Source organism: Mus musculus, chromosome 9, assembly GCF_000001635.26.
Source record: "Mus musculus strain C57BL/6J chromosome 9, GRCm38.p6 C57BL/6J".
Taxonomy (NCBI): domain Eukaryota; kingdom Metazoa; phylum Chordata; class Mammalia; order Rodentia; family Muridae; genus Mus; species Mus musculus.
In genome coordinates, this window is record NC_000075.6 from 94,960,122 (window position 1) to 94,978,331 (window position 18,210).

The window sequence follows — 18,210 nt, forward strand, 5'->3', positions numbered from 1 at the left end:
ACATGTTTCTAAGAGTAGCTTTTCTAACTCTTGACTACAACATCATTTCTCTCCAGAAAGAGACTTCTTCCATTCTTAGTAAGTCTCTACTGTTTAATGCTTTCCTATATGTTTCCATTCTATGACCTCTTTAAAGCAAGTAGCAAGATTTACCTGGGTTTCATTATTATGGTATTATCGAGAGTTTTGCCTCTCCTGACAGCAAGTCCATTTTCTAGCCCTGCATTTGACTTGGGAAAGAACTTCGGTTTTGACTGCTCTTCTTTTGGGTTTCAGGCATAGTTGCTGTTCTCTTCTGTGGAGTCACACAGGCACATTACACCTACAACAATCTGTCATCGGATTCCAAACTGAGGACCAAACAGGTAAAGGAAAAACTCATGACTGGCTTTCTCTCTTTCTTGGTGTCGTGGCTCCGTAGCCACTCTGACAGTGCATGTGAAAAGCATTTCGTTAGTAAAGGAAGAAAGTACGCTTAAGGCTTCATTGTAGGTTAGATATTGATAGATTTTTTTCCCTCTAGGATAACCATTAACAATTCTCTTGGTAAGCAAAAATATAGCTATAATAGTCTCTTTCCTCCGGAGAGATGGAAGCATAGATTGTCAGTCTTGAAGATGAAAGACCTGTAGTCTGTAATAATTCAGTCACTTACATCTAAAGCCATTATAAAATGTGTGACTGTGGGTAATTATCCAAAGAGGAAAAGAAGAAGAATGTGGAAGCAATTGGTCACCAATTGAATGTTTTTATTTCAACTGTCCATTGCCACATGAGCAAAATGTGTTTCCCTTAGTCTGAGGATATATTGGTGTGTGGGTATCTGCAGAAAATCATACATAGACTCCTTCTACTAAGCCATTCTGTGCCAAGCTCATCCTGAATAGCAGGAATGCAGAGAATGAATGTGGCCTTTACTTCAAGGGGTAAACACCTTGAGAAGGCTATTGATGAGGTCAGGGCATATAAGAAGCACACAATCCACAGTGTACTAGATAGTAGGACAAAAATATCTCAACAGCATTTGGGGAACGTCCTATAAGGCCTGCTCCCATGGTTGTGGCTGGAGAAATCAGCTTGAAGTTTCCAGAGACAAGACCCAATCTGGAGCAAGGAAAAGAAAAGTAAAGAGATACCAAGTCAGATGTAGTAAAAGATGGAGAGTAGTTAAAGGGATGGAGAGTTAGAGCGATGGAGAGTAGTTAAAGGGATATGTGAAGCCAAGGGATTGGCACAGTCTCTTAGGGAATTCACTGATGCTCTGTGGATGGGTTTACAGTGGACTTACAGGTAGAGAAAAGCTGAGTCAAGGAGACACAAGTGAGGAATGAGACAATGCAGGCAGCCTCAAACTAAGAAGGATCAATTGTATGTGCTTTAGGAAGGGAGCTGAACTCCACCCTAAAACATAGAAAGCAGTGGTTCTCAGCCCTCCCAATGCCGAGACCCTTTAATACAGCTCCTTACGCTGTGGTGACCACCAATCATAAGGTTATTTTCTTGCCTCTTCATAACTAAAATGTTGCTGCTCTTATGAATCGTAATGTAAATATCTAATCTGCAAGATATCTGATACGGGATTGTGACCCATAGATTGACAACTGCTGGATTAGAGCAACCAGCAGGAATCATTGCCTCAAAGCTTTGGAGCCCAGAAAATCAAAATCAACCTCCCTCTCCCTCTCCCTCTCCCTCTCCCTCTCCCTCTCCCTCTCCCTCTCCCTCTCCCTCTCCCCCTCCCCCTCCCCCTCCCCCTCCCCCTCCCCCTCCCTCTCCCTCTCCCTCCCTCTCCCCTCCCCCCTCCCTCTTCCCCTCCCTCTCCCTCTCCCTCTCCTCACCCCCCACCCTGGTGGTTTTCTGGCAACTTTGTTCCTGAATTGACAGATTATCCCGATGGGTATCTTGCTGTCCACATGGTTTTCCCAGGTGCCAGCCTATCTCCAAATTTCTTCTTTTGATAAGATCCTCAATTATATTGGCTCAGGGCATACCATACTCCAACACAACCTCATCTGAACTAGTTACATCTACAGTGACCCTACTTCCTCAGGTCAATTTCTGGAGCACTAAGGATTAGATCCATAACACATAAATCTGGGGGAGGGGTGTATAACTCTGCTCAAAAAGGGATTATTAAAGTGACAAACTTTAGGATAATTGGTGCTTCACTTTAGGATGCTCATTCTGGTAGATATGAGGAAAAAGTACCTAGACAAATTAGCTTTGCTATTTAATGGCAACAACAACATAAACTGGTTATCCAAATAACATCACGCAGGATGCATTTAGTTTCCATGTCTATAAGTATCCACTATTTTGTTTGGCAGCCTTGGTGATCTTTACGTGGAAAGAACTTGCTTGCATGTCTGTGGACTTGTTAGGGTATGTGTTCTGGGATTCACTTCACCAAGGCAGCTTTGCCAGGGCCAGGTATGTGTCTGTCATTCTGTGAATACCGAAACAAGTCCATTTTGATCATCAGCTTGTACCACCTTTCCTAATCATCTTATATGGCTCAGTACAACACAGGAAGCAACTGACCAACATGCGGGGAGTAAGGCTTACAGTACTAAATGGCAGGGACTGTGGCTATAGGGCATGATGAGGAACTGGACTCAGTCATGAGTCTACCCAAAACACAACAAAAGGCAGAGAAGCCAGAGACTTCTCACCACATGATGCTGGACAGTGGGCACCAGGAGAGTAAAACACCATCAAGCAAAATCTGAAACCGGCCAGGAGTTCCTGCAGGCTTAGGTAGGACTCTCTGCAGCAGCAGCTAATGCTGGCTTTCATTCAGCGCTGCCTGTCACATCTCAATCTCAGCTTGTCCTCATTGTGTCCTCTGGAACAGGGATTTTTGCAGGGCTACCCTTCCCCCACTCTCTCTTTACTTCAGGTAGATGTTTTAGAAACATAATAAAATGCAATTCCTCACCTCTTGACAGCCCTCAAGTAAAACAGAAATAAATAAGCCAAAATCCTGATACTAATACCCACACACCTCCAATTCCAGGGTGTTTTAAATTGTAAAGACTGGTAGCGGTCTGTTCTCAGAGGGCTTAAGGGAAATGTCTTGGGCTGTTTTTTTCTGAGAGCCTCTTCTGGTTCTCCTAGCATTTGTATTCTGGGAAGCTAAATCCTGTTTAGGGACTTGCACTTTTAAGTCGTGCTATCTAGACTGCTCAGCAGCACTTCAAAGATAACTTGTTTCAGGGTGAGACGGCAGACCAGCACCGAGGGGAGACAAAGCCAAAATCAGGGCCCCACAGCCTTCTGTTCTCCTCTGAGTGTCATGAGGAGCACTCGCTGACAGGCTTCCAGCTCATCCCGCAGCACTCTCCCTCCTTACAGAAAGAGGTTTCTTCAAGCTTATTCTTTAACATCCAGATAACTGCACACCCTTGATCCTTGATCCCTCACTGGCTTCTGCCTAGGTGAAGTAGGGGCTTAATAAACACTGATTCTTTTCCACTCTCTTCTGTCTTTCCTTCTTTTCTTTGATCAGTATCTATAATTTCTAATTCACTTCCCTCTGATAACATATGCATACATGTATATCTATCTATGCATGCATACCTATGAATATATATGGGGTCATGTGTGGGTTATCCATTCTCATATGCAGTCTCTGGTCACCATTCTGGAAAAAAAAATGAGAGCAGACATACTCATCCATGTCTGCTCAAGGTAGCAAGAGAAGTTCCAATTCCACATCTGAGTTGGAGATGCACTATGAGTTGTACAGAATCCCCAAGATATGAGTTACAGATGTGGCTATTACATCGCCACTAAACCTGAGGATGCTTTGGGAAATATAACATGGCATCACATGGCTGGAGAACACAGTATCACTTCCCACACTGTGTCCACATTGCCAACAGGAAGAGCAGTTGTTGAACCTCTTTGCCTCTCTCTCCAGGTCCATGTAATGGGAAAGTAGGAAGTTAACAAGGGAAACTTTGAGGGGAATCATCATAAATCAATGTTATATTATAAAATCTAAGGGTGATACATTTTTAAAGGAATTTTGTCTATCAACTTTGTCTATCCCAGCTAATCAAATAGCTTTGTCTGGAAATAAAGCCTTCTGAAAATGGTATGTTGTTTGAGAATTCAAATGCCTTTTCAAGAATTATATTTTCACTTTAAAATATGTTTTGTAAAATGACTGTTTTTTAAATGTTAAGTAATATTTTTTTCCTTAAGCCTGTGGCATGAAAAACCACTCAGCCTTTCCATGTCTTAGGTACAAAGGAACATAGGGGCCCCATGCTATGGCCAGGGTAAGGAGTCACACAGTCAGTTGGGACACACCTTATTAAGGAGCTCATAAACATGGCACAATTCCTTTCCCTGAATGGATGTGGCTCTTTGATTCTCTGTATGAAACTCTGTCATGGAGGCCAGCACATTTTGTAAGCCTTGCCTCTGGTCCTAAACACTAAAAGCTAATAGGGATATTCAAAGTGAGCATCCACACATAGCAGCTACCAAGAAGATCTGCATTGAACCACTCACAAGAATCCCAGCCTGGCTCTGCCCTTCCTCCCTCCACACTCTTCCCCACGGCAGACCTGCAAGCTAGTTATCGGGCCAAACTTCCAGGGTTTTCCATCAACTAACTTTACCTTGAAGGAAGCTAACTTGCAAAACCATATATTTCCAAGCTATTCATTTTTTACCAGAATTTCTAGATCCTTTCCCATACTTCCCACTTAAAATAATTTCTAGCAGATACATATGCAGCTAAAGAAATTACTTACTGTTCATTAACACACCCGAAGTACTCATTAATTTGTATATACCTTTCTACCTAAGAGATAGCTCCTTTGACTAACACTAATTGTCTTTATTCATTAACTACCATTTTAAAAAGCCTTTTTAACCAGACACCACTCAAGATACATGTAATATAATAGACTAAAAGGGTCCTTTCGTAGACAAGCTTTATAGTAGTCAGGATAAATGGCACTAGATTATGAATACAGTAGTCATGAAGCCAGTAGAAGAACAAGAAATGGAGATAGGATTGGAGTTTGTAATTTTTCAATAGGTTAGCCAGAAAAGTCCTTGGCAAGACAGAAACTTTAAGGGGATGAAAATGGGAACTATCTTAAAATTTGGAGTAGATGGCTTTAGAGATTGAGAACAGCTGATAAGAAGGGCAAAAGGACAAACATGGCTAGAAGAAAGGGAATCAAAGAGAGTAAGAGAGGCAGTAACAAGGACCAAGTCACAGAGCATCTGAATGAGGTAGAGAAGCAGGAGGGCAACTTCCCACAGGCCTGTAGGTGTACCTGACTCAATAGCAGAGGTGCCATTCATTAGCCAGGGAAGGCTGTGAGATTAATCAGCTGTAGGACAATCAGGAACCTTTGCTGACTCTCTACCTTGGGGTGTGCATTACACAGTGAAATGGAGTTGTAGTGTCACTAGCTGGACATAGTATAGTCCTTACCATCCAGGAAAACCCTCTAGGCCAAGCATGCAATGTTGAAAGTCAATAGCCTGTAGCTGACATTGAGAGATCGTGGCAAGTCTTAGGTCACTTGGGATATGCCCTTGAAGAGAACTATGAAACCCCGTCTCCTCCTCATTTTTCTTTGCTTCCTGACCACAGGGTGAATGGTTTTAGTCCATTATACAACTCTGTAATATGTTGCTCTCCCTCAAGCCTAATGCAACAGAGCCAATCAGTCCTGAGCTATACCTCCAAAGTTATGAGCTAAAGCAAATTCTCTCACTTTAAAAGTTAATGGTCTCAAGTTAGTTGTCATGGTCAGTTGGAAGAAGTAAAGCTGGGACAGTGTCCTCTCCTAGAAAGCAAAGGGCGGCATGAGCTCATTAAGGAATGTAGTGAGTTCTTCCAATGGCGATGAAATATCAAGGAAAGTCGAAACTTGTGTTACCACAGGCTGGCAGAGTGGTAGAGTCAAAAACAATCAAAACAGGTCTAAGACAAGAAGAGGAAAGAAAAGTAAGCATCATGGTGTATAAACAAGCCTTTCAAAGGAATTCCATTTCAATGGAGACCAGCAAAATGGATTGGGTAGCTAGCTTTAGGGACTAGTAGTCCCTGTGTGTGTTGGAGAGTGATGTGAAAAAGAGATGACCAATCAGAAGGTTTGCCATGTCTTCTCAGATGTGAACTTCAGCCTCAGACTGTCTGATGCCGTGGATCCAATGATTTGACCTCTTATTAAATGCTTGTCATTAGTAGGTAGGAGGGTATCAGTTACTATCACTTGTTCAACAAGGCTTCCATGATTGTCATAGAGAAGTGGGTATATGCTTGGTATCTTAGTCACTGTTTCATTGCTGTGAAGAGATGCCATAACCAAGGCAACTCTTGTAGGAGGAAGTGTTTCATCAGGGGTTCGTGCACAGTTTCCGAGGTTTTGTTATCATTGCAGGAAGCATAGTGACAAGCAGGTGGGTGCTGGAGCAGTAGCTGAGAGCTACTTTGTGGTCTGTAGGCAGAGAACGAGAGACACTGGGCCTGGCATGAGCTTTTGAAACCTCAGTGCCCACCATGAGTGGCATGCTTCCTCCAACAAGGCCACATCTACTTAAAAAGACCATGCCTACTAATCTTTCTAAACCTTTCAATCAACCCCAGTCCTTGGAGACCAAGCAGTCAAATATATGACCATATAGGGGGGCCACTCTTGTTAAACTATCACACTTGGCTAGCTTTTTCACACTTTAAACTGATTTAGACATTAATTTTTCTTAAATTTCCTCTATAATTTTTGAAAATCTATCACTTTAAGGGCATGTTCCCTTCTTGACCATGATATGGTTGGGTTAGTTGTACACGCTTTCAAAAGGCAGATTCCTTGTCAAGCATTCATAGGCAAACAATGGCACCTTCATTATAGCATTCTTTCCAGATGCTTATTTTATTTCCACTCCCCCCCATGATATTTTTAGTGTTTATTGCCATTGAATGGGAAAGCAGCAATGCAAATCCAAATTTAAATTTCCAATAAAAAGAGACAATGGGAGCCAAATTGAATGTGCTATGCATGACTTTGCAAGAAAATTCAAATAAAGGACTTGGAATATGAGAGAAGCAAGATGATATGACAAAAGGATGTTTGACCGAGAGGCCACAAAGTGGAGTCTGCTGCTGATAGCAGGACCCTGGACACTCGATCCATGTGACCTTCCATTTTCTCACTTTAAAATGAATCACTAAACTGAATGTGTCGTCAAACACGTTCCTAACATACTATCCAGTGGACCACTGATCATAAGTTACACACACACACACACACACACACACACACACACACATACAGTTCCTTCTTTTAAACTACAGTTGGAGAGGGATAGCTTGCTTAAAAATGATAATGCATGGAGATGAGATAAAGGGTTGACGTTGCCAAATTGACTTCATGATTGAGGTAATCAAAATTAACATCATTAGTTCCCACTGGGAAGGAAAACTTCATCCTGAGAATTAAATGGTTCTTTGTGGAAAAAATGCTGAGCTTGAACCAAAGTGAGTGGTTGCAATGGCTTTCCCAAAGCCTGTTGGCATCTGCAGCAGACGATAGATAGCATAAACCACACACTGCCAGCATCCAGGATCTCAGGACTTGATCAAAAGACTTTTCAGTGTTTTCATTTTAAGCATGTTCTGAGCATGTACTAAGCATGACAGTGGTTACATGACAGACAACCTGGGAAACAAAGGCATATAAGACAGTGATTCCCCTAAGGAGTTTCTAATATATGTTACGTCCATATATGATCGATCTATCCTATATTAGCATCATCCCATGGGGCAAGTGTTAACATGGAAGGAGGCCTAACATGTCCTAGGAGTGAGAGGACTGAATGGCTTACTCACAACAAGATGATCCTGAGAAGCTAATTTAGAACTTGGGGGGAGGGGGCTGAAGTTTGGTTCTAATGGTAATCACATTACATAGAGATATACATGGCATAGAAGCAAAGGGAATTAAGTAAGTAAACACATAACACATAAGTCACTAAGACAAAGGAGTCAACATGGTATGTGGGAGTCATAAGGCTTCAGCGAAGTAGGGAGAGGCTGCTGGTATAGACAGGAGAACAGGGAAGAGACATGTGAGAAAGAAACAAAATGAGGAGATGAGCCCAGAGGGACCTTGTAGTTCTCACTGGACTCTTCTGAACAACACTATCCAGTTAGGTTGATGATTGCTTAAGACCTTTAGACCCATGGAAGATAATAATCAGATTGATGACATTATTGAGGGAAGTTTGAAGGGTAGTTATGAGCAATGTGGTTATTGATCTTAATACAGCACTTCGTTGAAATAAGCCACTCATCCAAATACTATTTAAATTTACTTCGGCCTTTTGAGACTCTGGACTCCACATCTCTTAGGATGGTTGGTTTGTAAGAAAGGCTTATGGAAATTCATCATTTGGCTTTTGCCTTGGGCTTAGGCACTCAATAAAACCTTACTGAATTAATAAGTAAATTAATGAATAACGGGATTATGACCATGAACATTCTAAGATAAAAATTAGAAAGGAGAAACAATATGTGCTAATTAATGATTTCTTTAACTCTGATAGCATGCATTAATTTAAATTTAATGAGCTGGATGCATAAAGCTAACATCTAGGGTAATCCAGAGGCATGGAGAGAAGGCTCAAGATCAGTTCTTTTACTTACTGTGTCTCCTGCAGTTTGGCTCTGCCTTATTGATTTGCATTACAGTGGTCTAGGATTATGGTTTTGTGCATTTTTCCCCCTTCAATACACTAACAAAAGCAGTCAGGTTTCATGCCAGTTACCTGTTCTGAGACAGTTGAGGGAGAGCGAGGGGGGGAGCAACAATGCCCGCGCTTCCCTGACTTCTGAGAAGATCAAAGATATCTACAGAAAGCATAGACTTGCCTTTATTTTTGACTCTAATTACATTTCTTTTGTCAGGATCCCTACCGCTTTTCTTCTTCTCTTCATTCAGGGCACCTTTAAAATATTATCCTAGGAGGGCTGAATTTATAAATGATGGCAAAGTGTTTAAATTTCTCTGTAGTGAGCTGGTGATTCCTTTCAATGAAACTCATTATATTGTACAAAGGACATTTAGTAGTTTGACTAATAAGTGGACCCTTTCAAATGCTAATGACAGTGAGGCTCCCACATCAAAGCAAGAACACACTGTACTGTACTTTCAGTGCCCAGAATGTCTGTGAACCCCTAGTCCAGAAGCCTTACTCCACAGTCGACATAACAACAGGGGCCACAGATGGCCATTTGGAACCCCAGTGAGTTCTTCCCTCTGCATTCCAAGCACTGGATCCCAGAGGACAAGGAGGATAAAGGCAATGAAGACACAAACTAGGAGCCATGCTCCCCCCTGAATTTTTTCATGGAAATATTTTTTTCTCCTGTGGAAAGCTATAGTCGGAGTGTAACTACTCAAATGATCTCCCTGGTCTATTAACTCCCATCTGTGTTTGTTGATAATACATAACCTACCATTGTAGTTGGGATTTTTAAGATTGAAAACCAAAGAGGCTGAGAGCTATGTAGGCTATTAAAATAAACTTTTAACTTACACACACACACACACACACACACACACACATACCCCTCACCATTCATTCATCTCTCCTTTCACCTTTAGACAACAAAACATACCATCATCAATGCTTAAATAGCAACCCATAAATATTTATAACCCATACTCTTGTTTGATTATATCTGATTCCATGCAAAAATGAGAAAAAATGTATCTGAATAGAGTTTAATCCATCAACTGTCCTGGTCCCTATTTGATGACATTCAAGACAGATGGTTACCCATTATTACCTTAAAATTTCTAAGGATGGTAGTGGCATAACCCCCTTTAATGGCTCATTATATTTTTATCATCCTACTTATAGGTACAGGTATGAAGGGCTTTAGTATCATAATAGCATTTGAGGATGATAAATGGAAATGACTGTAATTTTTCTACACATTTTAATTAAATTTTATTGGTGCAGCACAGAAAACATCAAGGCTGAGTGCATATGCCCAAGTGTGTGTTTATGGAGAATATGGCCAAATTTCAAGCTGCCATTTCCTTGATGGCCTTGAAGGACCTAGAGAATGTAATTAACAGGAAGCCTCTGTCTCATTCCTTCAGGGAAGAGACTGAATTGCTTCTAGACACGTGACTCTAAAGTCCAAAAACAATCCTATCAGAGAAAATATGATCTGGAGCCCTGGATATAATGCCTGAAAGGGAATTTGGTTTTAGGAAGGTCATTTGAACACCTGTGCTGTTTGACACCAAGGTTGGGGCTGGAGGGGATTGGAATCCCAACTTGTCTCAAGGGAGAAGAAAAGACAAGATAGTGGGTCTGCTCAGGACAGAGCACCAGGTAACGAGCTTTCACTGTGGCTGTGGGGTTTGTTGTTGTTGTTGTTGTTGTTGTTGTTGTTGTTGTTGTTGTTGTTGTCCCAAGATGTTAAGAACTATGAAGTGAGACTTTTCTTCCCCATTCATATTGTGCCTTGCCCAAGTCAAAGTGAACATTCAAAATCAAAGTAGCAGGAAACAGGTGCCTGGTGGAAACTAAAGAAAAAGAAGTTTTGATCCTGTTGTCACTGTGAGACCCTGTGGTCGCAGAACTTTACACTTCCACAGAGACTGATCAAAACAGGGTCACAGAGACATCTGTCTGGATAGGGTTACTTTGGATTTCCATAAAGATGACATTTTGCTCAGCTCTTGACTTGTCTTTCTTGCCCTGCCTATGATTCTGAGGGGCTTGGACACTTGAGAGCAGATCTTCAGACCACTAGGAACAGGCAGGCAGGGAGGGCTTCATGGCCAGCACTTTGAATGGGAAGTGGCAGAAGGTCCATCTTCTGAGATCTGACTCTGCCAGTTTCTAGATAGCTAAAAGGAAGTTCTATATATAGGGTCTTTTCTAGGGTGGGAAGAGAAACTATGTCTTAACTTTCTATGTCCTAATGCAGGTCTTCTCAAATGGTGGTCTGTAGGCTGATTTCAGAGTGATCCATTTTTATGACACTGTCTGTACTCGTTTCTGGCATAAATTAATAATTTATGGCACCATCTTAGGGAAACACCATCATTCTTTCCTTCTGTGTTGATTTATTGCTGGGCTTTTTGTCTTGCTCTTAGAGCACAAGGTTGAGGTCTATATGAGAATTTTGATTCATCTAAGTATTCAAAGAATGGAAAGTTTGAACATATCCAGAGAAAAGTAATCTGATTTTAAGGGAACATTTCTTTCCCTTAAAATTGCTACTAGGTGTGTCCTGGAATGACTGTGCTGTTTGTAGAATTCATATATGACATGCTTTAAGGAGTTTCTCTACACTAAAGGCAGGAAACACCACTTAAAGTCTCTAGAACGTTCATAGCCTATAAAATGTGTTTGGACCTGCTTGCTGATTTGCCTGAGTTCTAGAACACCCAAACCAGGAATTTGAATTTTATTCATAATTGAAGTTCAAATATTTATAAGTTAATATCTAAAGAAAGAGCCTTGAGAGGCAAATCCAACATAGCCTAAGGGCCAGCATCCTTTTGTGGGATGAACTTGACCACCCACTCTCTTACCTGCTGGCATACCTGTACAGTGACAATATTGACTGATGCTTCAGGAGGGGGGGTAGGATGGGAGTAGAGGCAGAATAGTTTCATCAGAAATGTAAGTTTACTGGGGACTAATCCTCTTCAGGATCCTAGAATAAGAAGAAAATAAAAGTAGAAAGAATTGGAGCAAGTGTCCAAAGAAGAGAAAGGGATTACTTCTGAAAAAAATAATACACACACACACACACACACACACACACTACTGTTTTTTTCTTTTTTTTGAGAAAAAGAAAATTATTAGAAAGAACCATACATGGCAAAGTCAAAGAGGCAGGAAAATATGGCTTAAGATGCCATTAACAGAAATAACAGGTGCCCCAAGGAATAAGACAGTTCTGGGATTACAAGTGACAAACCATGCTGAGTGTGGGTGGAAGCTTGGGGTGACATCTGGACAAGCTGGGACTCGCTGCAGTTCTGTGGGTGGGAGGGCACCATCAGCTCACAGAGGCGGGCAATGCCTTTAGGATGACAAGGGATATCTCACCTCTCTTGGAAACAGCTAAGGCAGTACACATGGGAAAATGTTGTTCACAAATCCTGGGTACCTGGATCTCATGACCTGGACTTATGATTTATTTAGTCTAGACTATGGCACAAATGCAGCATAAGGTCTACTTAAGTAATTCTAATGAATGACAGAGTGGAGAAACTAGAAGATGCTGGACTCTACATAGAAGGGTTGACTGGGGTCCTTCCGGCTGGCAAGTGGAAAGGGTTTTGAGCCAGTCAAGCAAAGTAAAAATCTCTGTGTGTTGGTAAGGAGTAGCTACATACTGGTGGGCTTTGGGCAGCAGTCCTCAATCCAGGTTACACCATGGAAACACCCAGAGAATTTTTTTTGAAAACCCATATGATTGATGCCACTTTAAAGATTCTGATTTATTGGGTCTGAAGTACAGCCTCGGAGGCAGAATTTTTAATACCTGCTGATGGGGGGACATGAGAGTCATTAAGAAACTTCTCCTTTGGGGTTTCTATAAAAACTTAAGAAAAAAAGAAAACTGCTGGGAATTTTATATTCTGTGGGAGTAGGTGGAGACTAAGCGACACCAAGATTTGTATAAATGCATATATTTTTGTAGGTAGGATGATTCCAAGAGATCACCAAAATAAGCATTCTACAGTTCTCAGCTCTGGAAAGGCAATGCTACTGCCAAAGCCCAAATCCACAGAATCCTTTTTGAGGTGACTTGTCCACCTACTCAAACCTCACTTAGAGGCTTCACTGACAAGTCACAGACCCACTGTAGCAATCATAGCACGTGCAACTGCCCTACTGTAAAAAATTAAATTTATTTTTACACACTCTAACTTTGTAAAATATCCATTGGTTTTTATTTGTAAAATATTTGTCATTTACTGTCTATGGAAGTTTCATTAAAATTAACCTCTGTAACTCTTGTGACTTCAACCACTCAGCTTCATGCTACTAGCTCTTGTTCACAGACCAGGAATCTGGAATTTGAGAGCAGGGAGCATTAGCATGAGACTATATAGTAAGTAGAAACACAGGAGAGGTTGGAAATGATTCTATTCCCACTGCTGATGGATCTTTCCTCTGTCTTCAGTTTGGGAATCAAGAGTTTCTCCCAGCCTCACCTACACAAATGCATTTGGAAAGGTGCTCACAGTTGATTCTACAGAGACCCCTTCTTATCCATATACTGTGCTCACTATTCTAAACCTGGAAGATGGTAAAATCTGTCCCCTTCACCTAGAATTATTTGGTACCCCCAACAAACGCCATTTCTTGGACTCAGTACTCTTGAAGCTTCAGTGACTGAAATCTAATCTGCAATTTTGCCAGCTGAGTGTGGAATGTTTCTTAAGTGATAATGAGTGCAATTAGCATTCTATCCATATGTGATTTAGGACAATGCTTTCCATGACTTTTTCTTAAAAGCGAAGGCACTGAGTTTTTCAGAACTACACAAAAATAGAATCTTTTATATATAATGAGGTAAATGTTCAAAGAAGACCCAAGTGTGTGTTTAAAGTTATAATTCATGAGAAAGTGTTCTATAACTTTGTGTTGCATATTTGAGAATCTTTAACGCTCTCAAGAGCCCTCATTCTCAAGATATTTTGTTGCATTCAATGAATCCCCCTCCACAAAGAGCACCTTTGTCTGACAAGTTATAAGTACTTGGAAGCCCTGTTGTCACCAAAGGAATGTATTCAAGGACTTGAAAAAAGATAACGAAAACTCTGTTCCCAAAAATCATATTTAACATATAATGCCAAGAAAAGTCACTCCGTGAACTCTGATGTTAAGGAAAAACAAAATTTTAAAGAGTGCAAATTCGTTAATAATGTCCAGTTGGGCATGACAATGTATTTCCCCTGTGTCATTGGCTGAGAACAGTAAGCTGTAGCTGAATCAAGGTTTCTACTTCTCTTTCTGCTGAGAAACAATTTGTACTAGCACATTTTGTGATATGAAAATTATCCCAATTCCATGACAGAACATTAGTATTTTAAGCTGTCTTTAAGACTTTCTCTAATCTCTGTGTTCGTAAATGGCTCAGTTTTACATATATTGAAAAAAGATATACGTAAAATAATGTAGATCTTTCCGTGATGCATATGTAAGTTATATGGGATACCTTGTCAGCGCTGTAAGGGCGTATGAGCCATTGAGTCTTCCCAAGCAGTACTTCGGTCACACATTATGATGTGAGTGTTGACCTCCAGGAGTTAGGTATCAGATCTGTCTTTCAAAATGAAAGTGGAGTTGCTTTTCTATTGTTGACACAAATGTTCTGATGAGTAATGGATTCAAAGCAATGTTTTTTATCCTTTTTCAATACCTCAGCTGAGGAATGTGAGAAGAAAATCCTTGATTTTAAATTGCATTGAAAATTTCAGCTTATGATGCAAGCACACAAAATCTGACTTTATAAAGGTTTTTATTTTTTAAGCAAAATGTTACACGTGCCATTAGCCTCCCAGTGACGTTAGTAAGGATGGTGACTCAAAGGAACTGTCAAGGTAAATGAATGTCATTTTTCTCAAGATATTTTTTTCTGTCATTGTCTACTATCAAAACTCATTGACCAGTGTTGTCATATGTGAAGCCAGGTAAGCCCTTAAGCCAATAAATATACCCTTAAATCAGCACATAGGACACGGGTGGGTTCCAGGCCCCAAACTCTGCACTGTTGCTGTTTCTGAGAGTAAGCAGGAACAGGGCCACCATACTACAGAATTTAACATGAGCCAAGAATTGTCCTCTTGAAATACTCCTCACATTGGCTTCCAAGAGCATCAGGACCTGACCTGAGGAAGGGTACCACAGTGCTCCTGGAGGTATGTAGCACAGGGTACTGTGGAAAGGGTAGAGTCTTCAGCAAATTTGGGCTCCAGGACGACCATTTTGATAAAAAACCACTCTAAGATATTCGTATTTTACCCTTAACGCTCAAAATGTCACACCATGTTTATAGCTCCGCGGAATGGAAGATCCACGTCATTTAGAGTCATTGTAGAAATTGTTTCAAAGATCCTAAAAGAACCTATGTGTCTCTTTTAAATTTTACTTGTGTATCTTTCTGACTTCAAGATTTCCATGACCCCAGAAACATCAAGTTTATTTCCTATGAGCTGGTCTTGACTCTTTATGTATTGAATGATAACTGTACTAATCTTCAACATATACAGTATGGGTTTATTCTGATAAATAGAACTGTTTGTAAGTGAATCCGGGCAAGGTGGTTATTATGCTCTGGTTGTAACTGTATGAACTCTCTAATAAGAAAACCATTTACCATAGCTCTGTGAATTATTACGACTTGTGAGATATGACTCGATTTATTCATAGGCGCTTATGTTAGAATTTGCATTATATTTTAGACAATAGGCTAGGTGGATTGCACCCAGACATTTATTGCATTACAGAAAGATCTACAGTATTATTTTTTGAAAAATATACATAATAACTCTTCATAAATGTTCACCTCATTAACAAAGAAATGCCATTTCACTCTAGCTGCAAAAACCTTTCCCTGACAGAGGCATATTCACAGCAATGGCCTATTTGAATTCTTTTCTCCAACTCTCAGACATGTTTTTTTTTTTTTTAAATCCCTTCACCTCCAAATGATTAAAAAATATGATATTTAAAAGTTGGCTGTGGCCAATTTTTTTCACACTTATAGATCTCTGCCACAACAAAGGTCAATTTGCTATGTTTTGCAGATGCTTTGCTCATCTGACTATTTCAATCTTTCAGCCTCGGTAATACAATTTTTCATAACTCGGCACATTCATCCTTCGCAAACTTTCAACTGGGTTGGATTCATAGGTATGTTCATTCCAGGACTCAGATATATAAATGCTGATTTGTCTTGTGTCCTGATATCAGTCTTCTACCACCTTCCACACCTAACGAGGCAGTCAGGTTGGAAGGGAGCCCTGGGATGCCTGAATCTTCTGGTATATTAGTGTGTCTGTCAAGGAGGAAGGGCCAAGTCACTGTAATTCCTGGAAATTTGGTGCTAAGAGCAGGACCATGTTCTACTCCTTCATCAGTGTGTTACTGTGTCCAATTGTTTGCCCCAGTAGGCTTGTACTTATGCCTTTGTAGTGTAAATGAATGAGCCTCTGCATTCCTTTTATAAAGAGCAAGCCTGGCCAGCAGGGGCACTAGGAGTAAGGATCATCTTGGCTCTGCTACCACTGGCAACTATAGGGGGCCTCCCTGTACCACTCCTCGCCCATCACCACTCACCCTGCACCACACACACTCACCTTTTTCAGGGACATTAAAAAGAAGTCTGACTCAGTGGATGTCACAGGAGTCCTTGAGAAGAGAGCTAAAGACTAACTAAGTGTGGAAAAAAACAAAAGGCCCTAGGAAGAATAGAGCCAGGGCAGATGGGGGCTTGTCTGGGACAGCTGTCTTTTGATGGATAAAGGCTCATCATCCTTATGGTGATCTCAAATATGAGGAATGAATGAGCCAGAATGGGTGAGAACATGACCAGACTCCAAGTTATAGGGCTAAAAGAAATCTTGTTACTCAAACAAGCTCATAGCATCAACTGGAAAAGCAAAGCCCAGGCAGCTCCAAACAATAAATTAAAATACATTTCTTTTCTTTCCTACTTTCTATCAGACTTTAATTATTTTTATAAAAATTCAAGCCCACAATACTTTATAGAGGAAAACCTAAGTTTCATTTTGGTTTGGTTTTGGTTTTGGTTTTTGTAGTTGTTGTTTGCTTGTTCATTCTACCTCTAGAAACGACTGCTATTAGTAAATGCAGGGGGTTTTGGGATTTTTTTGTTTTGTTTCATCATAGGGGTAACTGATAAATCTTCTCAGAATTTTTCTATATAGCTGCATTTTAAAACAAAAAAAAATATGATTATACTATACACTAGAAGTTTCCAAGTATGGTTAGTTGGTTGGGTTGGTTGGGGTGGTTGGGTTGGTTGATTAGTTGGCACCCTGGTTAGTTTTTTTGTCAACATGACACAAACTCCAGGAAACTGAGAAGAGGGAACCTCTATTGGAAATATGTTTTCATCAAATTGGCTTGTAGACAAGTCTGTATGGATATATATATATATATATATATATATATATATATGGAAGGGCCTATACCATTGTGGGTGGTACCACCCTGGGGCAAGTTGGCCTGGTGTGTTTAAGAAAGCAGCCTGAGCAGGCCATAAAGAACAAGCCAGCAAGCAGAATTTCTCCATGGTTTCTGCTTCCATTTCTGCCTCTGGGTTCCTGCTTGAGTTCTTGCCTTGACTTCTCTCAGTGAGGAACCATGATCAGGCTGTATAAACTAAATAAACACTTTCTTCCCCAAGTTGCTTTTCATCAAAATGTTATCTCAGCAGTAAACTAGGACAGCTGGGGTTTGTGAGTTGTTTGTTTTGTTGTTGTTATTGTTCACTTTAATTTGTTTTTCATGTTTCCTTTTGTGATTTTGGTTTGTTTGTTTGAGACAAGATCTCATGATGTGGACAAGGTTGGTCTAGAACTTACAGAGATCTTCCTGCTGCAGTCCCCACTCCTGAGGGCTGAGATTAAAGGGGATCTGCCAGTACCATAGGCAGTTCATAATCTTTTATGAACAAGGCTTCTTTACAGACTTAGAAATTATTGAGGTTTTACCAAAGAACTTTGATTTTGTGAACCATGTTCAGGGGAGCTAGCTGGAATTAACTCCCAACTCAGGTTTAGCAACAACCTGAAGACATCATGGGTGAATTCACACTGTGCAATCAGCTGACACCACACATCAGCTCTCTCCCACTCCTCCCAAAGGGCCAACTGTTAAACATTTACCATAATAGGAATAATTACAGTGATCAATCTTCCCATATTAGAAAGTTTAAATGAGGATTTAAAAATTTTAGGTAATTTATTTCAAAATGATAATAATGAAAATATTACATGTTAACATAGGCAACACTTCCTGTTTAAATTTTTGCAAATCTACAAATGTCTGATTTATAGAAGGCAGCTGAATTCTATCTGCTTCAACGGACATTAAATTATGATGTTACAAGTTACAGTCTTCAGAAACCTCCACTAGACTCTATTCATGACAATGAGTGCAAAG

General features: G+C 40.4%; 1 protein-coding gene across 2 annotated transcripts in view; it reads left to right on the forward strand.

Moving 5' to 3' along the window:
* Nucleotides 1-18,210, forward strand: part of Slc9a9 (solute carrier family 9 (sodium/hydrogen exchanger), member 9) — a 560,897-nt gene that overhangs the window by 290,565 nt on the left and 252,122 nt on the right. For both annotated transcript variants that reach the window (XR_003947936.1, NM_177909.5), the window contains exon 9: nt 277-365. Coding sequence is in view for 1 of the 2 variants with exons in the window: in NM_177909.5 (NP_808577.3) it covers nt 277-365 (89 nt within the window). In the remaining variant the exon portion in view is untranslated. The remainder of the gene's footprint in view (nt 1-276; nt 366-18,210) is intronic.